General features: G+C 41.6%; 1 protein-coding gene across 4 annotated transcripts in view; it reads left to right on the top strand.

The window, feature by feature from the left end:
• Positions 1–3,145: 3,145 nt before the first annotated feature.
• runx1t1 (RUNX1 partner transcriptional co-repressor 1) overlaps positions 3,146–27,494 on the top strand; it is a 51,630-nt gene continuing 27,281 nt past the window's right edge. For 3 of the 4 annotated variants that reach the window (XM_043218066.1, XM_043218067.1, XM_043218068.1), the window contains exon 1: positions 3,146–3,599. In XM_043218066.1, the coding sequence (XP_043074001.1) occupies positions 3,572–3,599 (28 nt within the window). In that variant the 5' untranslated portion in view covers positions 3,146–3,571. Of the gene's footprint in view, positions 3,600–21,453; positions 21,862–27,494 lie in introns of those variants that run through there. The other variant, XM_043218069.1, reaches the window with a different exon arrangement.

Here is a 27,494-nt window from a genome sequence, read left to right on the forward strand (position 1 = left end):
AAGTGGGAGCTGCCAGGCAGAATTTGAATTCAATAATATGTCAAGTGAACCATGAGCCTGTCGTACAGGCGCTGCAGTGGAAAGAAAAATCTCTTATACAGTAAGTCATGACTTTTGCAGAAACAATTTTGTAGCTGCATAGAGTTAACTTGTGCATCCTTGTCAATAATAAATCCATTTCATTTGCTTTGCTAAAGATTGGACAGTGCAAATCAGAACTTTAAATGAGCAAAACAGGACACAACGGCAAAGTGTGCACTTTCAGTTGATATTGACGTTATTTTCCATTAAGGATAATAGCAACTCTGATGGAGGATTAAACTGCACAAGGCACTCTGGAGTTTTAAAGGTTTTAAAAATCCAATATTTCATTGAGTTTACTCTGCTTTTATTCTCTCTTATTTTGTTTTGTGTTCTTTATTGACTAAGAAGATGTCTATATTTTTTTCCAAGAGTTCATAGCAGAAATACATAAAAAAAAAATAAATGCCAGGTATTGCAGGCTCTCCGAAATTCATTTATAAAACGAATAGTTCACCTAAAAGTAAAAATTGTCATCACTCACCCCACCCCGAAATTGCTTCAAACTTGCTCCAAAAACTTGTTACATTTATTTTTTTTTAAACGCAGAAGAAAATATTTTGAAGAATGTGAGAAACTGAGCAGTTGTAGTTTTGACTTTTTTGTTTGAAACTTAATGAGGACAAGCAACTGTTTCATTCAGAACTTTTAATATTTGGCTCTTAACTATCTTGCTGTAAAGGATGTGCTCCATGAATGCGTATAGCAAGCATAACTGTAAATTGGTTACTTCCCTCCTAAGATAAATCGCTTCGTTTTGTTCCTCAAAACACCAGCTAAATTAATAAATCAGCGTCACATTATTGACTTTTGCTGTCGTTTTAGAGCTCTCAGACAGTGGCTTGATTGCATGTATGCCACAGGTGGTTGACCGGTAGGTGGGGAAATGCAGGAAGTCTGTGTGGCCGTTTGTGTGTGTCAGACCCAGCATGTTTTTCTCTCAGCAGAGGCGAGGTATCCTGTATGTGTGCGGCCCGTCGCCCAGGGCGGCTAACTTTCAGGAACCCCAGCGGCAAAAACAGCACTGTGTGTTTCCTGGTCTCTTGTGCTGTTATCAGTGGACACGACACCCGTTTGTGCCCCTGCAGGTTTCCTAAACCACCATCCTTTTTGCCTCCGGTGTCAAGATGTTGCCCTGTGATTGCCACAAGAAGCTTTTCTCTAACACACGCTGTGCACAAAAGAGATCGGATTGAGTCCTTGTGATAACAGAGGGTAGGGTCTGTTTGTGCTGATCTGACACGAGCGTGTTTCATTCAGCTGGCGGCTCGCAGGCTCCCAAATTGAGAGGCATCTCACAGTGTCGTCTTTGTCTGAGGGGAACAAAGAGTCAAACCTGCACATCACGAACTAGTGAGAGAAGTTTTGTCAGAGTTACAGACTTTTTGTGATCTCTGAGACAACTTGTCAAATGAGAAAATAAATACTAAAAATTAAGCTCAGTCTTTGCATGAATAAATCCTCATTTGAGCGGCTGTAACAAGAGGAAAACATTGTTAACATGAGTACAAGACATCATATATTGAGCTCCGGCCGAGTTAATGGTAGTTGCCAGAATGATTTCATAATCTTGCTGCAGTTCCTTATTGTAAAAAAAAACGCCTCTAGAATATACATCTCACTTGAAGCATGCAACCCATGGGTCGAGTTGGGGTTAAAAGTGAGATTTGGGAGAGGGAGTCTGCGATGCATTAACTTCATGAACAGCGTCTGTGTGAAAGAGGCTGTTATCATCGGGCTGTAAACGACGCTTCTGCTTTTCCTGGCTTGGCGGGCCGAGATGAAGTCCAGATGGTCGGGGAAGTGTTTGCCCAAGGATGTAACCAAATATTCCAGATTGAGGGGGGGACCAAATGTAAAAGTTGAAGAAGGGGTCATTGAAAAACTCATATTGATTGACTACAAAATCTGTTTTTTTGGCTTGGGGGTGTTGGGGATATCTATGGCCCTGTTTACACCTAGTATTAAGGTCTTGGGTAATCCAATCGCAGTTGGTCCGCTGAAAAACATCACTCTTTACACTCGGTACTAATGTGTTTCAATGTGTCTCCTTTGTACACTTTCTTTACAGCTTGTTGTGGGGAGGATACCTGTACTACCTGAAGAACGTGTATTATTTAAGCCTGAACTACTTTAGCGTTTCAAAGTAAGCAGTCAGACGCATGGCTCATATCTGATAGCATATGCAAATTCAGGCAGTCAGCGCATGCAAGCTAGAAAGTTTTATACTTGCTTAAAGTCTGCGCTTTTTCTCTCAAATTTATGAGCAATAAAAAATGTCCTTGTACTCATTTAAACTAAACTCGCATGCAACACTTAACCAATTTGCAAACTTGTCAGCACAGGGATCTATTATTTTTGCCAACTCCAGTAGTTTGTTGTTTTGATTTATCTTTTTTTTGACTTTGAAACAACAGCCAGGACTAATTACTGCAAAAAATACAAGTTCAGGGCACATATGCGAGCTAAGCATACAAAGCATGCACTGTTAGAATCAGGTTTTACGCTACAGTGCTGATGACAAAATTTTCATCACCATTTGCCCGTACCCTATACATTTCTCTTGCATGTAACATGCATTAAAAAAGTATGTTAATGTTTTATATAATATATTTGTTTTCAAAAACTAGTTTCGATCGCAGAGCTGTTTCTACATTCTTCCTTGCAGCTTAATATGCCTTTTTCACAGTGTGATTCAATTTTTTCTTTCAAATATTTTCACAATTACCTTTTTTTTTTTTACTTTGAGATGGAAAAAGCTTCCATAATAGATGTAGCGCTCTCCAAACAGATGTTTACACAAGGTGTAAATGGGGCCTGTGGGTCAGTGTTTGCTTTAAGTTAAAGCAAGCTGTGTGTGACAGAGAAAGAGAGAGAGAGAGCGAGAGAGAGAGCAAAGCATCACAACAAACCGTACTCCTATCAACAACTACTTTTATCCCGCTCTATATGGAGTTTATCCCATAAACCTGTGCACATTTATGTCCAGATGCCTGTTGTGTCAGGCTCCGCCCACCGCTAGAGCAAGCCCCGCCCACGCCGCACCTGGGTTTCCCGCCGAAGCTCGCCGACTAGAGGCAAAGGACCACAGCTTCTCCACGCAGCCGGGCAGGCGTCAGAGGCTCTTCGGAAGAAACCGTTTTCCTCACTATTTCGGCGTTCTCCAGATCTCTCCGACTCTCGTCGCACACTAGGATCAAACGTTTGTGCGCGTTTCGCGTTCACGCATTCGGACATTTGAAGGAAAGGCGCGTTCAATGAGTTGAGCTCGAGACGCACAGCATCCTCCTCCCGTCAGGTCGAGCTTCATCCGAGCCTCGAGCTCACTGCCCTCCTGCGCCGGAGCGTCTCTGGAGCTGTGCACTGGAGTTTGACGGACACGTTTTCTCCTTCGTCTTGGAAGTACGCGTTTAAGACTGAGCAACGTATCTAATATATCGACCGGAGTCGAGGACAGGAAATTAATTTTTCTCTCACAACGCCGTTACGCATGGTGGGAATTTCTACCTCTTTTCAGTGTAAGTCGCTCAATTACTGCTTCTATCTCTATTTCCCGTCACCTCAGATGAACACTTACTAGTCTGCACACCGTAGCCACGTTTAATAAAATTATCACGGTGCTTTATTTTACATTTGGGTAAATGACAAACACTTTATGTTATTTTTCTGTCGCAGAATACTGTTAGCGTTGCATCCCCGGTTCGCTTTATGTAATATTATTTACAACGCAAAGCGAATATCAGCTACAAAACATAATAACACACAGGGCTGTCATATTTAATCGTATGGTCTTTAAATGGCCACTTGCATTTTAGTAATGGTTTCGCTGCTACAGATCTTGACAGAATTAACATCGGCAGACATTTACCTCAATTTGTAAACAATGAAAAAAAAACATCGCTGATTCAAGCTTTCTTTCTTTTCAATCTACTCTGAATTTTATGCCATATAATCTTTATCGCTTTTTTTTTAAATACATATAACCGTCCTTTTCATATACATGGAGAATGCATAACATTTTATAATTGCTGTAGATCGCAGTGCAATTTTTAATGAATATCGTTTAGGTGTTTTGTCTCTTTATCTCACGTGCTCCGTAAATTCTCTACAGTTTTGCAAATCCAACGCAAAACTTAGGTCTCAATGCACGAAGCTTCTAGATTTGTTTAGAAAACGTATGCATTTTTTTAAAATATATAATAAGAATAATATGCCACGCATTTAACTTATTCGCACGGTAATTCTTGAAAGCACCCGTAACGATAAATGAAGTAAACCAGTCAAACATTAACCGGCGGTCTGCATGTCATCTGTTGTCCGAGTGTACCGTCGCCTCTCCGTCTATAAACACGTTAACCGTCTCTAATAATCTTGAGTTGATGCTGGCCGGCGCGCGAGGATTTGATCAAATCAAATGTCCGATTGCACGCGCAGGTAAGCATCTGGCGTGAAGCAGGAAGACAATTGTGACGGCAGGATGCATTTAGGGGATGCTTTATAAAATGTGCATAAATAACGTTTTAGAGGACAGGCGGGATGTGACACTGGATTAAAAAGCTGTGTTTTATTGTGACTGAGCAATCAGTCACAGTTGTGACATCACAGTTTAGAAGATGTTTTTTTGGCCGAGGTGATGATATATAGGTTTTAAGAACATCCCTTACAATTGTGGATTAAGACTCATCCGAGAAGTGGGATTTCACAAGGGTCTGTTTAACAGTTGTGACAGCAAATTGGTTGAACCGGTCCACTGACAACTGTGACGTCACAGAGAATTGACAAAAGGAGTCGGCCAGCTGTGATATCAGAGCTGATCGAGAAGCTGCATCGACGACGGCGACTTATCAATCGTCTTCTCAGTCCATCATGATGCGAATAGTCCGCCCTCGGCGCTTATAAGTTCCCTCTTGACTTGAGCCGTTAAAGTTTAAAGACCAGATGGGTAAAAGTTGGAAATTGAAGGGCAATTTTATTTCCCTTTGCCCTCCGTGGCGGTCCGTGTGTTTTTAAGACGGGAAAAAAACCCAAAGGGATTTTGAACAACTGCCGTGTCCTTGATAAAATTTGCTCGTTTTCACATCTTGTGTTGCTTGCGTCCAATGTATGCTTTTTGTTTTCGTATGAGTCGGAGTTGTTTTGCAGTGTTAAAGCATATTTACATTTTATTTTACGAAAGGGTTTTGTTTTACTCCCGTAGTCACGCAGTTGGGGTTTTTTAAGACGTTATTCCCTCGTGTCGGTATGATTCAGAAAAAAAGAGGCCGTGACTGTGACGCTCTCCACTGTGAATTTGTCATCACCTCGTTAAGGTCTCCGCTCCTGTCAGCTGTCGAGATTCGAACCGGAGACCAACGGACAGTGCAGGTAGCAAGCGTACCTTGATTAAAGGCAAACATGGCGTATGGTGGACGGAGGTGAGGGTTCGGGTGAGTGATAAGCGCTGCGTGTGTGTGTGTGTGTTTGGAGACAGCATTAGCAGGCAGCAACATCCTCTGGCTGAGGCCATCTGCACAGCCACCAGCCTGCCTGCCTCACACCTGTTCCCCTCTGCTCCACTCCCACTGGCCTCACGCGGGTCAAACGCATGAAACCAGACACTGCCACGGGATAATGAAGAGATGACTCGACTGCCCACACCAACGCACACACACACACACACACACACACAGCTGTGTGTGAGAGAGAGAGATATGGAAATGCTCATCCATTATTTTTGAGTGCATCTGGGAGATATTGGTTCAAGCTTATATGCAAATGCAATGCATATTGTCTGTAAGGGTGATCTGTAAATATGCACCACGCATCACTAGGAATTAATTAACCACGCAGTATGAATCAGTTTTTTTTTTTTTTTTGTTTTTGTTGCATTCATGAAAGATGAGCATCGCATGCTCCGCTACTGATAAATGTGCTTCTCATTCACCTTAAACGCAGAGCAGCGTAAAAACGTTTGTAGTTAAGTGCTCACCGTGTATTTTAAATGACGAACAGCAGACGTTCTGGCCGAAAGCCAAGCGTGTTATCATTGCAGTAACTCATTTCATTAGTGATGTCATTAACCCCATACATAAACCGGCAGACATTCGCACCAGACACTTGCACAAACACGCGGTGTGTCTCGTGGCTTCACGATTTCTCTTTCACGCGCGTTTTAAATCAAAACCGCGCTCTTTGTGCACGAGGATACAGAAACGCTCGCTGTAAATTTTGCAGCGAGCAACCGGTATGTGTGCAAAAAGGTCTAAGCTGACAGACCATATAATTTCTCTGGATGAATAAAAATTGTAATAACAAAAGGGAAGAAAAACGAGCGAGTTCAGTTACGCGGCATCAGCCAAGTGCATTATATGCGCTCTTAATGTTTTAGCTCTTAAGGGAAACATTCCCAAAATGCATTAGCGTTATTTCACTCGCATCTCTTTCCATTGAGCTATATCATGTATGAGGCTCTTTATATTCATTGAGGGCTACTGTTGGACTTGCTGACACACTCAATCTTGGGCTGTAAATAAGCGACGCGAGTTGTTGGGCTTTGTCAGATGGGAGAAAGGGCCCTTATTTGCGAGGGCTGTAGATTTGACTCGACGTGAGTCTCTGCGGAGGGCAGGCCATGAATGATTGAGGCGGCCGTCATCTCCCAGAATCCATGCTTCGGATCGATAGGGGGCATAATGGCTACAAATTTTTCAACAAGGGGAATTTAGCGTGTGGTTATTGGATTTCATAAAGCATGAAAGTATAATGTGAGAGAGGAGGATGAGTGGTTTTTATTGTATCGTGGGGCTGGAGAGTACAATATAATGAGGCAATATAAAGTCAAAGGGGGATGTGTAAGAATTTACATTGGGCTTTTTTTAGCCGATACAGTTTTTACAAAACAAATTCAACCTAGGTAAAAATTTGAATGAATATAATGATACTAAATTGAAAATGGAGAATTTTATTTTAACATAAAAGATTGGCTGTTTATTGTTTATTATATGTTAATTTCATCGATTATATATTTAGATTTTGAGTGCATATTCTGTTTAATTAATAACAAATTTTTTTAATCCGTGAATATCGATAGTAAACTAAATAGTCCATTTTTGATGGCTGAAAACAACACAAGGATTTGAACTTGAAAATAGGGCCATCATTGCGGTCCAGACTGGGGTTGACTAAACAAACCGCTGCTCCAGCTGACAGGTGTCCACGCCGACAAGCCTTGTTCACTCTCTGCCTTCCTTTCTCTCTGTCTCTTTCACCGTCTCTCTTTCTCCGTTAATCCAAGATTCACTTGCCAATTAACTTCTCTTTTTCTCCCTTCCTCTCTTATTCCAACACGTCGTCTTATTCACTCACATCCATCAGTCGCACTCACTCTCTCTCGCGCACACACACACACACACACAGTCACGCGCACGCTAAACTACCTCTCTGTCTTCTGTCTCTGTCTCTCTCTCTTGCTCGCTCTCTCTCCCCCTCTGTTTATTTTCCTGCCTCCATCTGGACCAGGCTGATATTGTAATCGCCCTAATGCACATTGCCTTCCCCTTAGACACACACACAATGTGCCATCCTGACAAGCCCCTTTATATTTCAGATAAGCCGGGGATGTGTGTTTAATGAATACAAAGCCGCGGTGTGTCGCCGTGCACTCTGCCAGAAGGTAATCTTATTGAATAGGTGCTTTTCAGTGATGCAGAAGACGATAGCGGCGCAGGAGTGAAGATGTAACCTGTTATCTTGCGCCTCCTCTATTTTCCCGTCACAGAATTTACATTTAAAGATTAGCTGTAAAAGGGTAAAAGATTCAGGGTGGCGAAGGTGTCAGGATGAGTGTGTTTGTGTGTGTGTGTGTGTGTTGAGGAGGGGGATGGGATGGTCCAAGAGAGCATGACTTTAGCAGGAAGGAGTGAAGGAGACAAAAAAAACAAAAACAAAAAAACACAGGCTCTGTCATACAGGCTGTATCTGGCCTGCGTTTCAGCCTCACGGCATCGCTATCTCTCTCCAGACCGACTCTCTGCTCCCTGGGAACAGAGATTAGCACATTGTTATCTGTAATTGGGTTTTGTCTGTGGATTCAGGGGCTGCTTTTGCCAAGGAGAAGGTGAGAATGGCACATGACCAACATTACGCTTTGGCATATCAGTGTAAAGGCATGATTGATGGAGAATATGGACTGTGTAATGGCTTCATTAGGGTTTATTTCTTTTTATGAGGTAACAATTGCTGAGGGATGGACTCAGCTCTTGCAGGAAGTCTATAAAGCTTCTCCATAAAAAAAGGTGACAAACTGCCAAAGAGACATCAGAAACACCCTTTTAGTGACATTTTTATCATTTTGCTACCTTTTACAGTAGCTTATAGCTAGGGGTGGGCAGCACGACCAGATCTTACATTCATTTGTTTCATGTCGAGTTGTTGACTTTTAACTTAAGAATCCTTTACATATTAACTAACAGTGTAATTATGCTGGAAATAATGAATAATGTGTACAATGAATAATTCAAGTTCGACTGATTCCATTGTACCTTTAAATTTTTCTTTGATTATTTTTCTTGATGTAAACAGATATGATTCGTAATAGTAATGCACCAAATTTTTTCCCCCATGAAACAAGTTTTCTTTTGGCTAGAAATCAAAGCTGTAAATTTGTAATTGAACTGGTAATTTAATTCTTTATGTTTTAAGGATTAATTAAACCAGTTCTTTTGCAAGGAGCCATCTCAATATTTCAGACAGCAAATTTTACTTATTGCTACCCTACCATAATTTCTAATCATTTTGAAGTGCGTTCACAGTGTTGACATGGTACCTATTGTAGCTTATCCACACGCACACGCAAAAAAGACACTGACACAGTCACAATATGTCTTAAAAATTACTTATTCAGCTGTTTTGGTCATAGATTTTGGCCCTTTAAAACTGCAAAACAAATTAATTATGATGCTTGGAATGAGTGAAGAAATAGACTTGAGACATTAGATGACACTTGAAATAAACAAAGGACTGAAAACAGAAATAGTGACGTTATAAATCGACGAGGACACGTTTCAAACTGTTATAAAGCAAAATGCATTATACCTGAAATGCACCCAAATGAATCAAAATCGATATTTGAATCAAATTGAATTTGGAAATTTGTATCAATAACCAGCACAACTTAAGTCTATTACTGTGTTCTCAGTTTACATGGAGCACAGATGCATTAAGGACTACCTTTTTCTGTAATTTATGGCATCAGAGTGGGAATCTGTCAGCCATATCTGTTCAGTCACTAATGTTTGATTCATGGACCGCTCACGCCCATTAATTTTGATTTATGGATTCTGATATGTATTTATGAAAAGGGCACCCACTCGAGTGCAGCCTCTGTGGCCCAGTAAAGAGGAGTGTAATTAAGATTTGTTTTGAGCCTAGAGGCTTGACTCCTTCAAGAGCTATGGATCAATAGGCAGAGACAGTAGACCCCTGTGTGTTCACTACACATATTGACACGCTCAGTCAATTAGAGCTCCCGAGAAAAGCAGAGAGCAAGCGAGCAGAAAGACGGCGAGAACAAGACGGATCGGTAGAATTGTACTCACTGCTCACACGGTATGAATAAATGAAAAATAAGGTAGTATGCAATTGTGTAACGCTGTGATTTTCCAAAGCACACAATGCCATATGGTGTTCATTCATTATAACGTCTATAGATTCTTATACCGCTAGAGAAAATAACACCTGGTTTTCAATAGCTTCTTCATAAACTGAGTATACAGACTTTTTTGTGAAAAAAGATCTGTGTGTTTTCTTGTCTCTGGATTAGTCCAAATTGTATTGAGGCTATAGTTTGGGCTTCCTGTTGTTGGCAGTTAGTGTCACAGATACTGCGGTGGGACAATAGCTCTGTGGTGTAGCACACTAGAAGATTGTGTTGTAGTTGAATGATCAGCAGGTGCCTTCGAGATAAACGCTCTGTGTCAATTATTTCTAGAAGAGGTGATTCATAAGACCGGGCTGAAGTGTAGGAGTAGAGGAAGACAGAGCGTTGGGGAGCAGGTAAAGAGAAGCGTGCGCCCGGGTGGATGAACCTCTTCGTTTTCAATGCGGCTACGCATAAAAGAGTCATTTTGTTAAACGTCCGTTGCATCTAAGCTTTTGTTAGCCATGAATGGTGGGGGCACCCCTGGCGCATTAAAAGTGTTTGTAGCTGCAGAATGAATGGAGAATTGCGCTGAATTACTTGACATTATCTCCCCATGTTACCATCATCGCTATTGGAAAGACTAAAGGAGGCGTTTTAACACAAAAGTCAAAATATACCAATATATGAAACACCGTAGACCAAGACGATAATGCATTGATTGCTCAATCGCTTATTTAAGCATAATGCTCAGAATTACAGCAGCTAAGATAGTACCGCTTTACTTTCTCCCGACAAACGTGGTTCCTCTCTCGTATGCAGACTTCGTAGAAGCCACGAAATGGAAATGAACCTTGTCTCAGATCCTGTTTATGGCCGTATGGATGTGAGCATGTTTTTTTTAAACAGCTGGGAAGGAATTCACCCTGCCAGGAGCCATTCCTGGTCACTCAGGACTTCCGCCATTAGCAGCATGGCTCCACCGCACGCACATGACCACAGAATGAACCCACAGATGGGCACTGGCCTCGACTGCCACAGACCTCCGACACGACAGTCATGTTTCGAAAGAAGGTACGAAAAAAGATAGCTGAAGAAGATCAACGAAGCAGATCAAGTCCAGCAAAGCAATGTTGCTCTCACGGTAATTACATGACTTGTGTGCTGTGCTATGGTGTGGCTCTTTATGAATCGATAGGGTATGAGTTGAGGGGGTCGGGAGAGGAGGGCAGTGATCCGTACCATTTTAATTTGTGCAGAGTATTTGGGTATAATTAACCTTTATGAGAGTGGCACAGCCTCTAAGGACCCAGATTCTGCCTGCAAAACAATTTGGAGATGTTTGTATTAAGTGTGCTCCATATAAAAAAAGTCTACACTATTATTTTCCTGTTACAGCTGATATGTCTAAATAAATGTAAAGAAATAACTAAGATCAGTCATTTTCAACACTACATAACAACATTGGAAATGTTTAGTACAAGAAATCTATAAGATGTATTTAAGATTACATTTAACAGTCTTTATAAATTATTAAAGATTAACATTGAGTGTTACTAACTGATGTGGATATATTAAAAAATGTCTTATCAGCCGTTAACTGATTTATCATGCATTGTATTTGGACGGGCAATGAAACTGACTATTATTATGGTGAATTTGGTTTTTACAGTTGAAAGATATTTAATTTCTGGATATTACTGGTTATAAATGAGAACCATGCGCATTTTCTGCTGACATCGTCATCGCTGTGTTGGCTTTTGGATAACTTTAACCAGTAGGCATTGTTTGAGTCCCACTCAGTTTTGCAGTTTTCACGTGGAAATTGTATGCCGCATACGTAATTTTATGTTGACTTTAAGACTCGTAATTGCGTGAATTTGCGCCGAGTCTCACAGAAGTGGTGATCTTTGGCGATTTTCAGTTTGGCAGAAAAGTCCCTGAACAATGTATCCAAGCATACACAGGGCTACGTATGGACTGGAATGGCATTATGTGGTATTTCACTGCACTGTGGTCTCTGTCTGATTTATTCCTTTTAAAATACACTTCAGCGCCAGTGTTTTAAATAGCTACACGTTGTGGCGAGCGGTGCAGCTATGGCAAAATTGAGACCCCTCTCCGAATAGGAAGGGGTCTCATGGAGCAATAAAATGGCAGTGTGTATAAATCCATCTCGCCTTATAAGGTCAGAAATGTTTTAAGTTGTTTCAGGACAGTTGTGTGTGCCAGTAATTGTTCTCCCATCTGTCTTAATGTGTCTTTATCAACATCTGGTTTTGTAAGCTATACTTCAGTAACAAGTATCTGTTATGTGTCAAGGGTTCCCAGTCCTGCTAGCACCATTAGCCTAGCCTTGACTACTGCTCCGAGTGCAGCACCACATATGCTTGCCATTACTCCATACCATTCACAAAATGTAATAACTTTTTAGGGGAAAGATGTGTGTATGCGCCTGTTTTTCTTCTTCTCTTCACTTTTTCCATAACTGTAAAGAATTATTTTGGTCTGGTTTTAATGTTCCCCCGGTGACTGGACAAATTACTGGCTCGCAGGACGTTCGGGGCCGCGTGAGTGAAACGTGAATGGCTCATCCCTCTAAGCGCAGCACCTTTCTGCACCTCCCCGCGTACCTTACCAACGCAGAATGCTAGAAAGACGTCTCGTTTGGCGCCTGAAAGGAGAAGCGTCTGTAGCGAACCCATCCTATGCTCTGAGGCGCTGAGCTCAGGAACGTGCGCACACTTTGGCAGCGATGCAAAGATATGATCTTAATCTGCTATTTCCTCTTTGGCAGTATTAAATTGTCCACATAATAATTCACAGCTGCACTGGGATCAAATATAATGGTGCAGCTGCAATTTTATGTTTGCGAATTTTAACTGTTCTTTCTTTCTGTCTCACCGTCTCCCTACAGCCCCGCCTCCTCCCGGCACCATATGGGAGATGCTGCTACAGTCAAATGAAGGGGGTTTGTGCTTTGGATACGGCGCAGAGTCATGTGCAGCTTGATGGTTAGATTGTGTTGCAGTTGCGAGCGCTGTAGCGTGTGCTCTCAATAGAGGGATTAGGAGCTTGTCATGGTTTCATTCACCCTGAGACACTTAATTCCAAACATTTCCGTCCTCCGGAGACCTAATCGCATCGAAAATTTGCGTTGGCCAGGTCACGGTCTGAATGCTCACTCTTTTATAGCTACCTAAAGCTACCCCTGCGGTATTTTTTGTTAGCGATGTGCGAACCTGTATATTTTCAAATTGACTAGTCAGGGAGCTGTCCGATTGAATGCTTAGTATTTTATAAAGTGTAGTCCACACAAAAATCAAAATGCAGTCATCATTTACTCACACTTGTTTCAAACCTTTCACCTGTTTTACTTTATAAATTAAAGAGGCAACAGAAATGAAAACTATTATGTTATTTTAATATTGTACACTATGGACCCTTTACACAAGACTGTGATGATGCTTTTAACGGTCAACAGCATCGTAAATCCTTGAAGGTTTTTCATATTTATATTTTTTTTATATGTATCTATATTGATAACACGATTCTTTGTATTATATTACCTTTGCATCAAATGACGAAAAAAAAAACTGGTTAGGTAAATTTGGTAAATAGTAAATTTGTATATTTATATATATTATATAGTATTTATTAATTGTTTTAAAATTAAATTTCATAATTTTTTAGGATATAAAATTCAGTTTTTCATGTACTACATATTTATTTCAGTGAATTCTCTGATTTCATACAGAATTCAAAGAACATGAGATTAAGTAAATATAAATTTTTTACTTTTGTGTGAACTGTATTCTTTTAAAAACGCCCTTTACAACATGTACAGTTAGACTGGTTTCCGCTTCACCTGGCCCGATCAAACTATCTAACAACTAGGCACAGCATGCCGATTGAAGTACCACTGCCAACTAACAGAAAAAAAGATTTAAATCGTCAACTGTTAGACAGCTATTCAGCTATTGTGATCAATTCTATTTTTAACGCAGCATCCAAATAGATCCTGGGGTGTTTCACCACCATCATCGCGTGCAGCATGGAAGACAGCACTCGTCACTGACAAGGGGGTCCTTCTGGACGCAGCCTCCCCGAGCACTTATTGCCAAAGAGATGATTTGTCATGCACGGCCTCAGGCTATTGCTTTTAATGACAGCGTAAACGGAAAAGTCGGCGGCTGATTAGAGAGCGTGCGCGCACAGCATGCTTATTCAGATCTCACTTTTGGCTCCCGTCTGGTGCTCCCTGTCACTCCACGCCAAACACGACTCTCTTAAAAGGCCCCTTGCATCAGCTGAGCGCTGGAGGCGCCTGTGTGTGTGTGTGTGTGTGTGCACAAGATGGATTAATGCTATAAACAGAGAGTTGGATTTATCTGCGATTGGCACCACGTTTTTCTCCACGCAGGATTTGGAGCCCGAAGAGGAGGAGAGAGAAGAGAATGCCTTTATTCAAAACAACTGTTTGTGAGTAATTAACATATGAAAGGAAGCTTACAGTCTGGCAAATCCCTGCACTTGTTTTCAATTATTTATCCACATTCTGGGAGGGGGAAGGGGTGGCGGAGGTGGGTGTCGATCGCGAAGGGAGGGTGGCGGGTTATCCAGAGCCATGAAAAGAAAAGTGATTTTTTTTTTCTCTAACATAACCAGAGGGCCTCTGGGAATTTGCTATCAGACATGATGAGATGAAAATGGAGTTAAGCCAAAGAGTGGATTATGGGTAACGCAGAGGGTCGATGACGAGCGGACAGTGAAATGGAATGAGAGCGGACTAGAATTCCAGATCAGCGTGATTATTGGATATACCTCGGCTCGTGCCTGCCGTCTCCCTGAGGCATTGATCTTACGAGGACGGATGGGAAAGACAAGGCCACAGCTGACCTCAGGGTGAGATGTTCATAGGACACAAGGAACGACAAAGATAAAGGGAGAAGGACTGGATGGAATAAAGTTTTCACAGGCATTTGTCAGGGTTAGGCTTTCCCAGTGTTCACCGATGCCACAGGCTGGAAATTGATGGACAGGGCTGTAGGCCAGGACTGTATCAGCACCGAGCAGAACTAGTCAAGAGGAAACCAGAGGGAGGAGAAGATCAGGCAACCCTGTTAGAGACAAGAGAGAGAAGGAAGATTGAGAGTGGAGCGCAGAACGATTGAACAGACGTATAGTTGCTGTGCCAGATGCCACAAAATAGAGAAGCAGGAAGAAGTGAGGGAGGAAAAGGAGGAATGAAACAGGAGGAGATGGTCTGAGCAGCGGCACATTCAGAAGCATCATATAGTATCATGTTTTAATCTGCGGATTCGAATCACTCTTGCAGGCTGTGCTTGTTCGCCCATAATCACTAGCTTTATTTATGATGGGCTCTGGAATAATGTCATAATCAGATCGAGTCGTTTATGGATAACGCAGGCTGTTATGTTATACGTTGTACAGGGCAACATAACTTTGCAAATTCATGTCTTTTTTTATTAGGGTGGTGGTGCAAGCCAGTGCAAAATATTTCAGTAGAACTGAACATTTGTGTTAAAAGTGTTGCATTTGTAGTAGAAGCGTGTAGCTGGAGGCTATCAGGGTTCAATTAACTCCCGCTGTCCTCATTCTCGCAGATCTCACTCGTTCAAAGACGTCTGCCTCTGTTCATGCCATTCATTTCAGACTCTGACTTTGGAGTGCCTGACAGTGCCATTGATCTGCTCTCTGCATCTTGATCTCTTGAGTTTCAGCAGTGTGTGTGCAAAGGGATTGTTTGGGTTGTTTTTGTTGTTTTTTTCTAAAACACTTTTAATAGCACATAGTGCTCTATTGATGTGGAATCGTATTCTCTACCCACAATTCCACATTGCACGTGTTTGTGTGTACTGCCTTACTCTTATGGATTTCTGACAGTGCTGGGCTCAAAAATGACTTAGAGTCATGAAATTCTTTGCCAGTAGTCTTTTGTTTTTGTTTAAAAAAATGACATTCAACTATAAATAAGTAATTGTATAAATATAATAAATCTAAATACAATCATAATAGTTTGACCCTATAACTCTACCGCTCTCTATTTTAATTCTATTTGTTTGTTTTTTTTTATTAAAAAGCACTTGACCTTGCACTCTTTATTCTATTTCTATTCTAATTGTTTTCTTTTAAAATAAATAAAAAAGACTCACTAATATTACTAATAACACTAATATTCTCTGTTCTTTTTCTACTCTTTTGGCTCGTTTTATTATTTAAACAAAACTAACATTCCCATTCCTTTTTTTTTATTGCGCTAGGCTAACTGCGCTAGGCTAACTGAGACTTATCTCAGCATTTACATATTAAGCTATTGCTCTTTTGTAGGTTTTGATTGGTTCTATTATCCGTTTTTTTAAGTCGCTTTGAATATCATCATCTGCTAAATAACTCAATGTAAATGTAATTAAAAATAAAAAATTATTTCATTTTTAAAAACATATATATTTTGAATGATTTATCACCATTTAATCATAGCCTGAAGCTTGCAATGGCAATGCTTGAGGCTATTACCTTATAGTATTTAGTAGTATAGCTTCTAGAGTTGTATTGATATCTTTATTAGCATAAAAAGGAAAAAAAGAAATTGGACAAATATAACCTCAGAACTGAGTGCAACGGTTGTGTAGTCCCCTCTCCTCTCCCACCTCAGTCTTCATGCCATCTGTGGGTTTGATTTAGTGGCTAAGAGGCTTTCTGAGCAATGGACAAGTGATGTTAATAGCACACATATGCCAGAGGACTGTTTTAGTTTTATAGCTTTGACACAAGACTGTTTTGATTCAAGCGAGGTTGAGCATAACTCATCTACTGCTGCGCCGGTCACCGTATATTTTATTAACAGCAATGAGTTTCTCTTTTTATTTCCTCCGTATCTTTTTTCTCTTTGTAGTAGTGACGGTAACTTTATTTAGCATGTAGTACACACACAAAAGCACCTCTGCAGGTTGACAGGCTGCTCACCTCACAACATATCTGCAGTGCCCGTTGTCATGGCAACTGTAGCAGGCTGCTGGCGGTACTCTGTGGTCAGAGGTGTGCTGAAGTAGAGCAGTGCTGACCAGAGGGATGCTCAGGGTCTGCCCGGGACACCCGGGGTCAGTGTGCCTCGCATTGCCGGGCCTAGTGAATATTTCATGAGGATGCTGGAAGTGTTTTATCCTAATCTGTGAATATAGAATGTGGACATTTGTGAAATCTATGCCTCAGCTCCTCCTCGAGGGACGGTGTATTGTTTAGAAGAAAGAAGTAAGTGGATTTCCTGTATCCTCACTCCTGTGAATAGAGATATGTGCCACATTGCTCTCGACCTTTGAACAGAGATACGTGCCACATTTTCTGTGGTAAAATGGAGTGATACACTACTATTGGTAGCTGAGCATTTTCAAATAAGCCAACAATTTTTATAGGAAGCAAAGTAATGAAATGGAAGTATCCATTGACTTTCATTGCATTGGAAGAAACTGCTAAAGCCTTCTTCTAAATATCTTTTTTCGTGCTATTCAGAATAAAGAAGGATATACAGGTTTAATATACAGGAATAACACAAGGGTGTAAAAATGATGATTTTTGGTGAACTACCCCTTATGATCATATAAGGGGCAGCAGCATTTGTGAATGACGTGCATTCGATTTCTGTGGAAATCTGTGTAACTTTCTGCCATTAATTTGCCCACTGGGTGTTCCTCAAGAAGGGCAAGAGTCGGGCGGATAGCTGCAGCTTGTTGATGCCCCAGTCATAGCTTGCGGAAGCCTGATAGCGGGACCAACCTCTCGACCAGGACAGTGGAGGTCAGTCTGTGAGCTCGCCCGCCCTAAGGGCTTCCGACTTTAATTACCTGAGGAGCAAAACATCCCGGCTTGCCGGTGGGGGAAGAGTGTGTGAACGTGGGATATCAGTCCCGCAGCAGCGACATCCTGCCCGGGGAGGCCGGGCCCTGTCCGTCCTGGTTCCTGACAGTGGGCTATCTCTGCCGGGCCCGTGGTTCCTTCCATTCTGAAGGCCATTGTGTGGAGAAGGGCTGGGCCAGGAATGACTGGTTCCTGTTGGGCTCGATCTCTCGCTCAGCCAGTTCCGGTCCCACTGACAGATTCCTCCTGTTTTGTTTTGCTCTCTCTCTTTTTGTGTTAGTCACTCATGAGGATACCGAAAGTAATAACAGGACCGAGGAGAGCCTGCATTGTGCAGTTTCTGTCCTCTTTCCACAATATGTTTGCATTACATAATCTAAACATAAGCTGGGACAGCTGGCATCCTCACTTTTGAAAAAGTTGACAAAAACATTCTGAAGCAGGAACATCTTTTTTTTTCTCTCTCGTTCTTTCTCGCTCTCTCTCTTCAGTATTTTCTGGTGAATCTGTCAGTGCGCATCTGGACTCGCCTCTGAAAACCGAACGGCTCATGATCAGGATTTCGAAATGAGACGTAGGTGTTTTTGTTCGTTACCTAAATGCAGAAGCAGACACAATGAATCTGTCACTCTGTACATGTTGGTGTGCGCGTGTATGTGTGAAGATTTAACATCTGAATTGTGTGTATTACTAGCACCACCTAGTGTGCAAACACTAAAGGGATGAACCACGAAGGCATCTCTACCTCTTTCCATGTTATGAGATTAAACAGACTTCAGAATAATGTCAAACTCCACCGCCTAATGAAACATGCTCTGTTTTCCGCAGCGAAGAGAGGCTCAGCTGTCAGACGGTGGCTGGACCGGGCTGACAGCAGAGCCTGGCTGGGGTCCAAATGAGGGGGCTGATTTGTTACTGACGACATGCTTTTCATGAATCAGCACAACTGCCTGTGTCACTTTCTAGTGTGAGCCACACATTCAGATGATACTTGCACACATTATACAGAGTGGAGAGCAGGATCATTCTGCCATCACGGGAGTCGAGGAGGAGGAGGGGTCTCTTTGGACCTGGCTACCGTTGTTGAGCTTGATTGGCATGCACTGTGTGCCGCAGTCATGCTGAAAAGGTGGAGTGGGAAAGTCATGAATAGCTGCGGAACACAGATCTGGCCCCGGCCCTCAGCCACAGCTTGCTCTGGGACTCGGGGACAGCAGAACGGACAGATGGCTTGGGACTGGACACACAAACACGCACACACACTTACAGTACTTCTGCTTTTTCTCTTTTTTTCATGCAGACCCACAACACTAAGGTGGCTAAGAAAGCTGTGGAGCCTAAATTAACACACGTTACATATTAAATCTAGCAGTTGCATTTTTTGTGCAAGTTTTTGTGGTTTCATTTTCAAATGTTTTCAAGTTTTGGTAATTAAATTAGGGTTATAGAACTCTTCATGCTACTCTAGCATCACTTTTGTTGTCAGTTTTTGCTTAATCGTGTTGTGCGTAAAAAGAGAGGGTTATTGGGATCGGGGCATCCATTCATATTATAAATATGTGTGTTCACCGATGCCCACTTGTTCATATTGGTAGCAATTCTACATAAGATGCAACATAAGCACTTACATGTTCACTGTTTGTTTCCAGTGTTTAGCTCCTGCAAGGAGCATCTTCACATGGTTTCTGCTGTCTGAAAAATATTTACACTGATTCATACCTTCTTATTGGACATTCTTGCCCTTTGGAGTTTCGTCTTTGAGACAGCATCATACTGGCTGATCTAATGACCGCCTCTACTTCCACAGTTCCTCCTCTGCTTCTCTTTTTCTGTCTCATTGCAGCCTCTGCAGCTAAGCCATCGTACAAGCAGATCATCAGAGAGCTCTAATGGCTTCCAGCTGTGTGGAAAATCAAGCCCTTTGGGTTGGGTCGAGAAGCAGACAATGCACAAGAAAAACTGAACTAATTTAGGCCCTTTTTCAGCACCAACAGACAACAAAAGACACCGTTCCCCTGGTGTCAATGTGCTGCACAGGTCAAGGGGCAGAGCATATGGGGACACTGCATGTGTGCAACTCTGTCCCGCTTTTCAAGTTAGGACCTTCACCTCACAGAAAAAAACCCTGCAGAAGAGGTATCTGTATGCTCGCTGTCTTTTCATGAATCGCTTAAGCCTGTCGCGAAAAATCTGGTGCTATTGGTCCTTGGAACACGAAAGAAGTGGAATCCCTTCAGCTCACAGTTTCCTCAACTCGCATTGTCTCGTTCCTGCTCTTTCAGTCTGTTAATGCAGCCAACTCTTAAAGCAGGCCTTTATCAAGCCAGCCTGGAAATATATTCTCTTCCCACCGACTCTGAAAGGGTTGTCAGATTGGTTTAAGGGGAGGGAGGGGACGGAAGGGAGTCACAGAAAAGCCTGAATATTTAGTTTGCTACGTTGCCCCTCAATAAAATTCTGGACGTAGTGGCTTTTTAGAAATTTACTAGTTTAGAAGCAAGGGGAATCGATGGATTTGGCTTTGTGCTGAGTGGACGTGAAGGTGTGTAAGCGCTGACGAAGAAAGTTAAAAGGACATTTTCTCACACACCTCATTGCAGGATATAAATGCAGCAAGGGTTGTTTTTTAACCTGATGGTAAGTGATCATCCTTGAATTGTTCAATTATGTTTACATTTTCAGGCGTCAGTGACGAGGTGTTTGAAAGCGTTTCTTTCAGTAGCAGTGTTTTTTCTTTTCTTTGTAGCACACTTTGCCTTTATGGCTTTGATAGCTACACTGCATTTTACTTCAGTATTTAAAGCTGCAGGAAAAAGCAAATGGGGAAACCTAGCATTGGTGGAGTGTTGGTAATGCTCGTAATTTACAAGTGAATGTATCTGCTGCCAATTAAAACAAATCAACTTTGTTTGACGCAGTGCCAGTAAGAACTTCCAGAAAAGTTGTTCTCTTTTTTTTGCCAGTGATTGGAACATTTAAGGTACAATTATCCCAAGTATTGTATTATTACCCATCTCTGTGAAACGTTTAGTGAATCTAAGGAACTGCCTCTGCCATCCTTTCCTCTCGCTCTCTCTCCTGAGTGTTTCCTCCACATGGAGCTCATCTGCTGTTTAAGACGGCTGGGAGAAATGCCTTCAAGCTGACAGGGGCTGAAAGCCCAGACATATGTTAATCACATGCAGTGATGGCAGTCTGGGAGAAGAGAGAGAGAAACAGCAAATCTGAGAAAGAGAGCAGAAAAAGAATGAATGCAGGAGGTGGGGGGAAAGAGAGAGAGAGAGAGGAGGAAGAGCGCCACTCTAGAGACTAAAAACACAGCAGTAGAGGCAGATGCATGCCTTTGTTTGGACTCTCCAAATTGATTTTTCTTGGTTTTAATGAGGTTGTTCCTGCCGCTGCTTGCAAAAAACAGTGGAGGGGGGCTTATTGATGCAGGCAGGACAGCCTCATGCCACTGTTTTGGATGGATCTGAAGCATTCAGGCATCCGCACAGTGAATGTTTAGACTTATTAATCAGAAGGTTGATAACTGAATCTGATAATCTGGACAAAACAAACATGCTGTTCACCTCACATCTATATATATTTTTAATCTGATATGAATGTAGTAGTGCGGTATGAAGTGAATCTGGTTAAGGAGAAGCAGATGTGACTGAACTCAGATTGGCTGGTTGACCAGAAGAAGGTTGTTTTCGCAAGAGCATTCTTAATTCAAAGCATATGAGACTACAGATTCACAGCAAACCTGTATATCAAACGGCACAAATATCTATCTATCTGTGTGTCTTTCTGTCATCTCTCTCTCTCTCTCTCTCTCTCTCTCTTTTACGCGTGCTGTGTTTTGTGTGGCTGCCGCGCATCAGCTGGGAGGGGTCAGTGGAGGAGGCGGAGAGCGTGTGTGTGTGTGTGTGTGTGTCTGTGCGCATTTGCGTGCGCTCTAGCTGTCATTGTCTCAGTCTGCGGGCTCGGGGAGCAAACGTGTGCAGGATATGCGAGGCCCCAGCGGCCACACGTGCCCTCGTTAGTGCAGGGCATCCCTGGAAGCAGAGCAGAACGAGAGGCAGGTCTCCATCTGTCCTTCTCAGGCTCTGGAAGCAGGAGGACAGGCTGCTCGACTCTCTTGCTCAGACCTGGTGTACCGGCCTCGGGGTACTGTGCTACCCCCCTGCCCCTCGCGGAGCGCAGAAAGACGCAAAGAGATTAAGATTACAGGAAAGCTGGCAGAAATAGAGAAAATACCCTGGATTCTTTCACATCCAGATTGTCTCCATCATCCATGATGCCAGGTGAGATTGGGAAGCTTTCAATGTGTGTGTCTTTTTTTTGTTGAGAAATTGTGCATGTTGTTTTTGAATGTAAATATCTTAAAATATAGACAACACTTTGTATTGCTTTTTTGCCTTTACTGATTGCTAATGGAAGTGAAAAAAAGTGCATAAACCTTATATACGTAAAATGTATTTTTTGATTGTGTGAGATCTCACCTGATACGTTTTATGTACTAATGTGTTTTTTGAGAAGCGTAGATGAATTTAGATTTTTTTTCCTGTGCAAGGGAATGCTGGTAAACAGCTTAAAAGCTGTATGTTTATTTTACTTGAAATGTGAATTTTTTTTTTTTTATGCAAAATCTTTTTGCAGCTTTAATATAAATCCATGCACACAATATTGCTAGAAAATAATAATGAATTAACATAAAACATAGCAAAGTCTTGTTAGACTATCACAAATTCATTAGACACAATTGACAACGTTTCATTTATCATAGAAAACCACACATTATGTTCACAATAAATAACAGTTCAAATACAAGACATGCAGAGACAACGCAGCCATAATGTCTCTCTTACATCCTCATTGTTGAGCCCCGTTCAGAAAGATCAGAGATCTGTTCTAGAAAGAGTCAAATTGCTGCACAGGAGCATGAAAGTAAAGAAAGCAGACTGAGAGAAGGAAAATGAGAGAGAAGAGTTGCAGAGGGCAGCTGGCGTGCTGTGTGTGTGCAGGCTGCAGGGAGATCTCAGTGCTGCTCTTCACAGATGGTGTTGTGAGACAAGCTCTGTTGGCACTGCTGCTCTCCTGTGTGCCATGGCCACTACCTCTCTGCCAGCCAACCCGTCTGGTGCCCACCTCTCCGACTCCCCCTCTCCATCTACCCACCCTCGACTTCTCTGTCTGTTTGTTTCTCTTTCTAAACTTGCAAGTGTAACATTGTTGGCTGTGTATTTGGCTCGGAGTTACTGTGGTGGCTTTTCCAACAGGAGTTTGAATGATGACATTTTATGGTTGAATTAATTGAGTTAATTCAAATCTTTCATATCGAATTTCTACATTTGTGCTTCTTTTAGGAACAGTGTGTGAAGAAAGGTCTTTTATTCCCTTTTTTAAAGCGATTTGATCTGGGTTTTTCGATTTTTCTTTTCAAACTGCCACTTAAGACGTGTTTGTTAACATTGGCCTTTGTGTGAGTGTGTGTTTATGAATTGTGTGTGCATGTGTAGAATTGTTCTGGGAAGCTCTGGAGGAAGCAGCTGTAAGCAGGCGCGTGTGCCAGGTCAGGGACACTTGAGCAGAACTGACACTGGGTTATTTCGGACACCCATCTGCACTGGAGCTACCGTTCCTCCAGGCCGCCGCCACGGACAATCTGTTCACTCGCTGGCAGAGTGCCAAACACAGTGCCGTCCATCTGTGGCAGGGACTGAAGCTCTCAGTGCTGAACAGAGCTTGGCTTCTTCCTCTCCGCCTGTAGTTTTATAGCTTTTTTTTGTTAGCAGGAGTGTTTTCGTACAGCATGTTTTTAACGCATGTTCTCAGTTTGCAATAATATGCTACTATAATGAGATAAAGGTCGTTCTTTGTAGTAATATGGAAACATGGCGGCGCTCCTGTAGTTTCATAGTACTTTTATTCCACGTTTAAAAGTCTCTTAATTTGCAGTATTTGGTTGGTTTTTGTTGTTGTTGTTGTTTTTCGGATTATGCATTTTTTTTGGGTACTATAGACACAAACCTTAGTTTGGGTTTTTTTGGCGGGGGGAAGGTTGCATTTTTTTGTGAGATCAAGAAATGTGTGATTTGAACTCGAGATACACAAAGAGCAATTGCGTTATATATCCGTGTGCTGCCCACAGAGCTATCACCACCGACTAGGTGTGATTTTTCTTGAACATATTTCCTAAACATATTCCCTTTGCCATATTTTGCCATATTTTGCCATATTTTGCTTGCGGTTAGTGCTGTTCTAAAATAATTTCAGGATTGTAAGCAAACCTTTTTTATGTGATAGATTTTAAACATGGATTTTTCTGTTGTACTGAAAAGTCATCTTTTTTGTACAGAAATCACACCAAGTGCTTGTATTTTCTGCTTTATAATTGTCAATGCACATTTTTTTTCAATGCATTTTTACCTTCTCAGTTCTCAATATATTGATGGTGCATTGTGATACTATAACAAGAAAAAGGTTGTTCTCTCGGGTAATATGGAAACAAGCTCTTGTCTTGTAGTTTTTTGTGTTTTGTACATTTTCTGATGCATTTTGTCAGTTTGCAATATTTTACTTGTGTGCTTTGCTGCTGTAACAAGATAAAGGTTGTTCTCTTGGGTAATAAAAAACAAGAATCTCTACCTCTTTGTAACTGTTGTGTAAGATATTTTCTATGCAGTTTCTTTTTATGTTTTGTCTGGTATGGCAACAAGGATTTTGACCCAAGTTTAAGCGTTAAAGACAGCCTCTCTAGAGTGTATTTAGTCATTAAGAAGCCACTCAGTGATGGCAGCCAATCGGTTGAGGGGCAGTCATTGCCTGGAGCTACGCCTCAGTTCCTTGTACTGAAAGCCATTAGCAAACTGTTGCCAGTGCCACAATCATGTGCTCACACACACACACACACACACAGAAAAGCGCTCAGGGTGGAAGTGCCCTGACGTTAGGTCATACCCCACCATCTCCTGCGTCTCCTGCCTGCCAGATGTGACTCGAACCATTTTTAAGGTCTCGTGGAGGGGAAGAGGAGGAGGGAGAAAGAGAGACAGAGAAAGAGACAGTTTGTGTGTGTGCACGCAGTAATTGGGTGGGGGCGGGTTAGTTGTTTTCTGAATCTGGTTCTACTTAGCAAATCTCCATCCAGGACTGCGTTTCATAAATTGTCGACATATTTTTCTGCGCAGCGGACTTAACTCACTCTAATTTTGAACACATGGCTTCTGTCATGTGATATTTTCAAAACACTTGCAGACAGAGGTCCCAGCAGAAATAAACCGTCATTCTGCCGCCAGGGTCTTTCTTTTTTCTTGCAATCCACCCCCCAACTGCCTCCTCTATGCCTGTCAGTTATTCTTTTATCACGTAGCTGTGTTTTCAGTTAGCGAGAGCAGTATATTATTAGCTCACATTTTGTAAAGTGTAGTAAAATAGCGTTTTGTTAATGTAAAACATGAGCCTCTTTATTATCTGTCGAAAATTGATTTGGCATCCACCGCCGTGGGCTCGACTCGTCCTAGCATCAGAGACTTTGCCACGCTTTTGTTGCCAAGCGTGGAGAGACGTCCGTTCGTAGCTGCCACAGCCAGTGAGAATAAGTGGCTGAAATGAATAAAGTGAATAAGTGGATAAAGGCCTGCAATTTGCAGGTTTGAGTGGTGCTGAGGGCAATGAGCAGAGTGCAGAGGTAATTGCAGACTGCTTGAGCTACAGGAGAGGACAGGAGCTGTATATGGATATGGATGAAACATCTGATGTATGTTCTCTGAGCGTTCTGAGAACGTCCAGGGTTCTCTGTGGGAACCTCATGAACTTCTTTCAATCTAGACTTCTGTTAGTCTGTCAGTAGTTTCATGTTGACGATACTAATACTTTATATTCAATGATGGTGTACACAAATATACTTACATCTGATAAAATGATGACCACTTGTGCGAGCACCAGTCAAAGCTTTGGACAGTTTTGATAATTCTCTTTAATGAGAAAAAGAGGTTTTGTAGACAAATACAAAATGTGTTATTTTCTTTACAAAATTAAATTACATTTCATAGTTTTATCAAAAGTGTCTTGATGACTTATTTTGAAGTCTAGAGTGATAATAATGAATGAGTAGATGTATCCAAATGTTTGATTGGTGGAGTGTTTACCTAAGACAGCAGATGAGTTTAAATGGAGAGCAGAAGATTTTTGTGTGTCTCATTAACCTCAGAATTTCTAAAAATTTCTAAAAAAGACAATCAGAAGAAATCTCAAGAATAACTTGAACAGTGATTTACCAGGATACCAAAGACCGTGATGAGAAATCTGATGTAATTTGTCTTGGTAGAATATAATGAAAAATGTTGGAGGTCATATTAATTAATATTTCTCCTTTTTTTTATCATTCTTTTGTGTTTTGGCGAATCCGAGCACAGTTTAGGACTTTCTGAATTTCTAGGGGATTATAAGATTTATCTCAAAATAAAGTGTATGGAGACATAAAGTTATTTTCTTTCTGTCATCACATTGCTGTCTAGGAGGGAAAAAATAGATTTTCAGAAAATCAAATTTTTGATTTTTATTTTTATGTCTATTTTATGTTGAATCATTTTTAGGAAACATCTGAGACAAAGTTGACGCCATGACATATCACGGGCTGTTAAAAGCTAAATTAGCTGCATAGAAACGTTTAAAAACAAAGAAGCACTGATAAGTCTGATTGTAGATGATGGAACAGACACAAGGGGAAAGTAACACTATAGCAGGCACAGTTATGATCTCAAAATAGCCCAATGTTGTTCAGTGTATATACATCAGTCTATTACAAGTTGTGAATGTCTACTTTTTCTGGCCATGTGACATTCTGTTTATGTGATGTTGTTTTCACCAAACAAACTTTTTTCAATGACAGAGTGTTGCTTGTGGACCAAGCGCAAATCCCACGAGGACGTGTGTGACTTTAACCTACACGCTGCTAATGAGGGACACAGTGAAAAACACAGCAGTGTTGGTGGATAGCCAGTTAAAGCCATGTGTCTAGGTGCTGAGCCATATTGCATGTGCCGTCTTTCTCTGTTTCTCTCTCTCTGTCTCCCCACTTTTCAGCTGGCATCTGCTCATGCCAGGAAGCTGAGTGAGTCATTGACTTGAGAGTTGGACGAGCTTCATACTAGCGTTTGAGAGCACTAATCTCAGTATGAAAGGCCTTTTATTGAAAAATGCTCTAATTCTGCCTCTCTAGATAAGAAGTCAGTAAATAATTATTTACTGTTTGTTCAAAAGATGCTGGAAATTGCAGTTGTGCTCGTAGTGTAATTGCAGAACCTTCATTGTTCCTGTTTCAATTATGACTATCTGTTTGTAGAAGAGGCTCGAGAGAAGATTACAAGTGTTTTCTATGCGAGTTCCCCTGTGAGGTCTTGCACTCTCACAGCCTTTAAGGATTTATCCTTTTCCTCTTTTTTTAAAGTCTGGCAACAAGATACTGCACAAATCTCTGCGATTTCAACGGATGCGTAACGGCAACCGTGAATCACTTTTATTGTTCCTCTACACTTGTTTTCTTCCTCTGCGCTTCATGCCAACGGGGCCTTATTTCAACAGATGGTTAAAACAGACGTTAAGATAAATCCATTTTGAAGAAGAGGACGAAGGAAAAAAGAGTGACTTCAACTATAAACGCTGCATCTGTTTTATTGGTCAGTCTTTTTTCTTTTTTTTTTCCCTTTGACGCAAGACCATATTTTGAAATGGATCAGCAGATGGCTCCCGGCCTTTTCTATTTACTGCAGAAATGCTCCAGGAACGCATTATCTCACATTATAGCCACACTGTAAAACTAACAGTGCCCACTCGTCAGTGTCCACTTAAGTCGGCACGACTGGCATCAAAGTGGGTAGCTATAGTGTGAAATCACTTTCTTTTAAAGGTTACTGCCATCGGTAACCGATGATGG

The sequence above is a fragment of the Puntigrus tetrazona genome, chromosome 19, assembly GCF_018831695.1.
Source record: "Puntigrus tetrazona isolate hp1 chromosome 19, ASM1883169v1, whole genome shotgun sequence".
In the NCBI taxonomy this organism is placed as follows: Eukaryota; Metazoa; Chordata; class Actinopteri; order Cypriniformes; family Cyprinidae; genus Puntigrus; species Puntigrus tetrazona.